General features: G+C 40.0%; 1 protein-coding gene across 1 annotated transcript; it reads right to left on the reverse strand.

The window, feature by feature from the left end:
- Window positions 1-133: 133 nt before the first annotated feature.
- Window positions 134-763, reverse strand: SARC_02976 (hypothetical protein; the record flags this gene model as incomplete). The annotated part of the gene is made up of 2 exons (XM_014303228.1): window positions 134-636; window positions 759-763. Coding segments are annotated over 2 exons (508 nt in total), but the record flags the coding sequence as incomplete, so codon positions are not given.
- Between the last annotated feature and the right edge of the window lie 846 nt (window positions 764-1,609).

Here is a 1,609-nt window from a genome sequence, read left to right on the forward strand (position 1 = left end):
TATATACCTACTTTGATAATGTTAAGAAAAATTATTATATATATTCCGTGCGCGACTACTTTAGTTGTGTATGTAAGAACACACCGCCTAAACAATGTATCAATAGGTGGGACTACCTCATCGTTCCACATACCTTGAATTTCTTCCAGGCCTCTGGCTATAGGGAACGAGCTGCACTTAGTAGGCATGACATCTGGACCCAAACCACACGTCAACTTCACCCGCCCGGTACCCTTCTCGTTTGGAGATGGTTGCATATGCGATTGGTCTGAGTCCAGCGGTGTCGCTGTTTGTACACGTGTCTGTTCTCTTCTACCTCCTGTTGTCGTGTTCCTCTGTGTATCGCTGGGGGTGGTTTTACTTGTACTGCTTTTCGGTCGAAGCGGCACAGCAAACACACATCGAGCATCCCCCGAACGCACGTGTCTTGGTGCGTGCTCGGTTTTGTCTGTATCTGTGTGTGAGGGTGTGGGTGTCCCGTTATGTCTGTGCGCATGCTGCCCTGTTTCAGTATCACGCAAAACCGTTTGTAATCTACAGACTGGCGCTATAAATCCGCGACCCACCACTTGCGCTTCCACGCGGATGCCCTCGGAAACATTGCGCAACAGTGATGTCGACGTGTCGATGCCACTCCTGTTTAAATGTGCAATACAAATCTTAGCCAAGGAACTGCACCTTTTCAACTACACTGAGCAAATGAAATGGGCCATGTATGTACTTGGCTGGAGCACTTGCTAACATATTCATTACTAGACGCCATTGTATCGCGTCATATACGAAGAACTTATGAGACGAAAGGTATGCGGATAGGGGTGGAACATCCGGGCAGGGAATTTAGTTGGGATAATATAAGCTAACAAGTCAAAATACTCGGATGTACTTGTATATACACGTGTATATCGACTGCCCCTGGCCCGAATGTGTCATACAAAGAGAACTGGATCTCCATATACACGAAAACCTAATATTTGAATGCGAGAAACATTCTACATCAACTACATCAGAAATTGTATCAATACATCAGAATAAAGGAATATAGTAACGGGCACACTATCCAATGATCATTTAGAAAGGCTGGCACGAAAATCTAGTGTGGTAGAAGATTTACAAAAAGAAAGCGCAGGAAAGATGAGTGGTATAAGAAAATAAAAAAGACATTCACATACGGCACGCATTCTATACACTGCCATATTTCGGAAACTTGCCTTCTGCCAATTTCTGAGCGAGTTATGCGGAACAAATCATCGCTACCCAAATACAAGGAACTGCCAAAATTCCGGCAGCACTCACCGCAGGCAGTGCCTGGAGATAGTAAGGTACAAATAACCTTCAGCCAAGCACAGGTAAATACATGTATAGATGAAATGGTCAATATATAAACGTAAATACATGTATTTCATCGTACACCTATGAATATGTATGAACCATGAATGAATATACGAGGATATATATATACATATATAAATATATTTATGTATATATGTATAAATGTATATATATATATATATATATATATATATATATATATATGTATATATATATGTGTGTATATATATAGATATATATATATATAAATTTATATATATATATATATATATATACATAT

The sequence above is a fragment of the Sphaeroforma arctica genome (assembly GCF_001186125.1).
Source record: "Sphaeroforma arctica JP610 unplaced genomic scaffold supercont1.143, whole genome shotgun sequence".
NCBI lineage: Eukaryota > Ichthyosporea > Ichthyophonida > Sphaeroforma > Sphaeroforma arctica.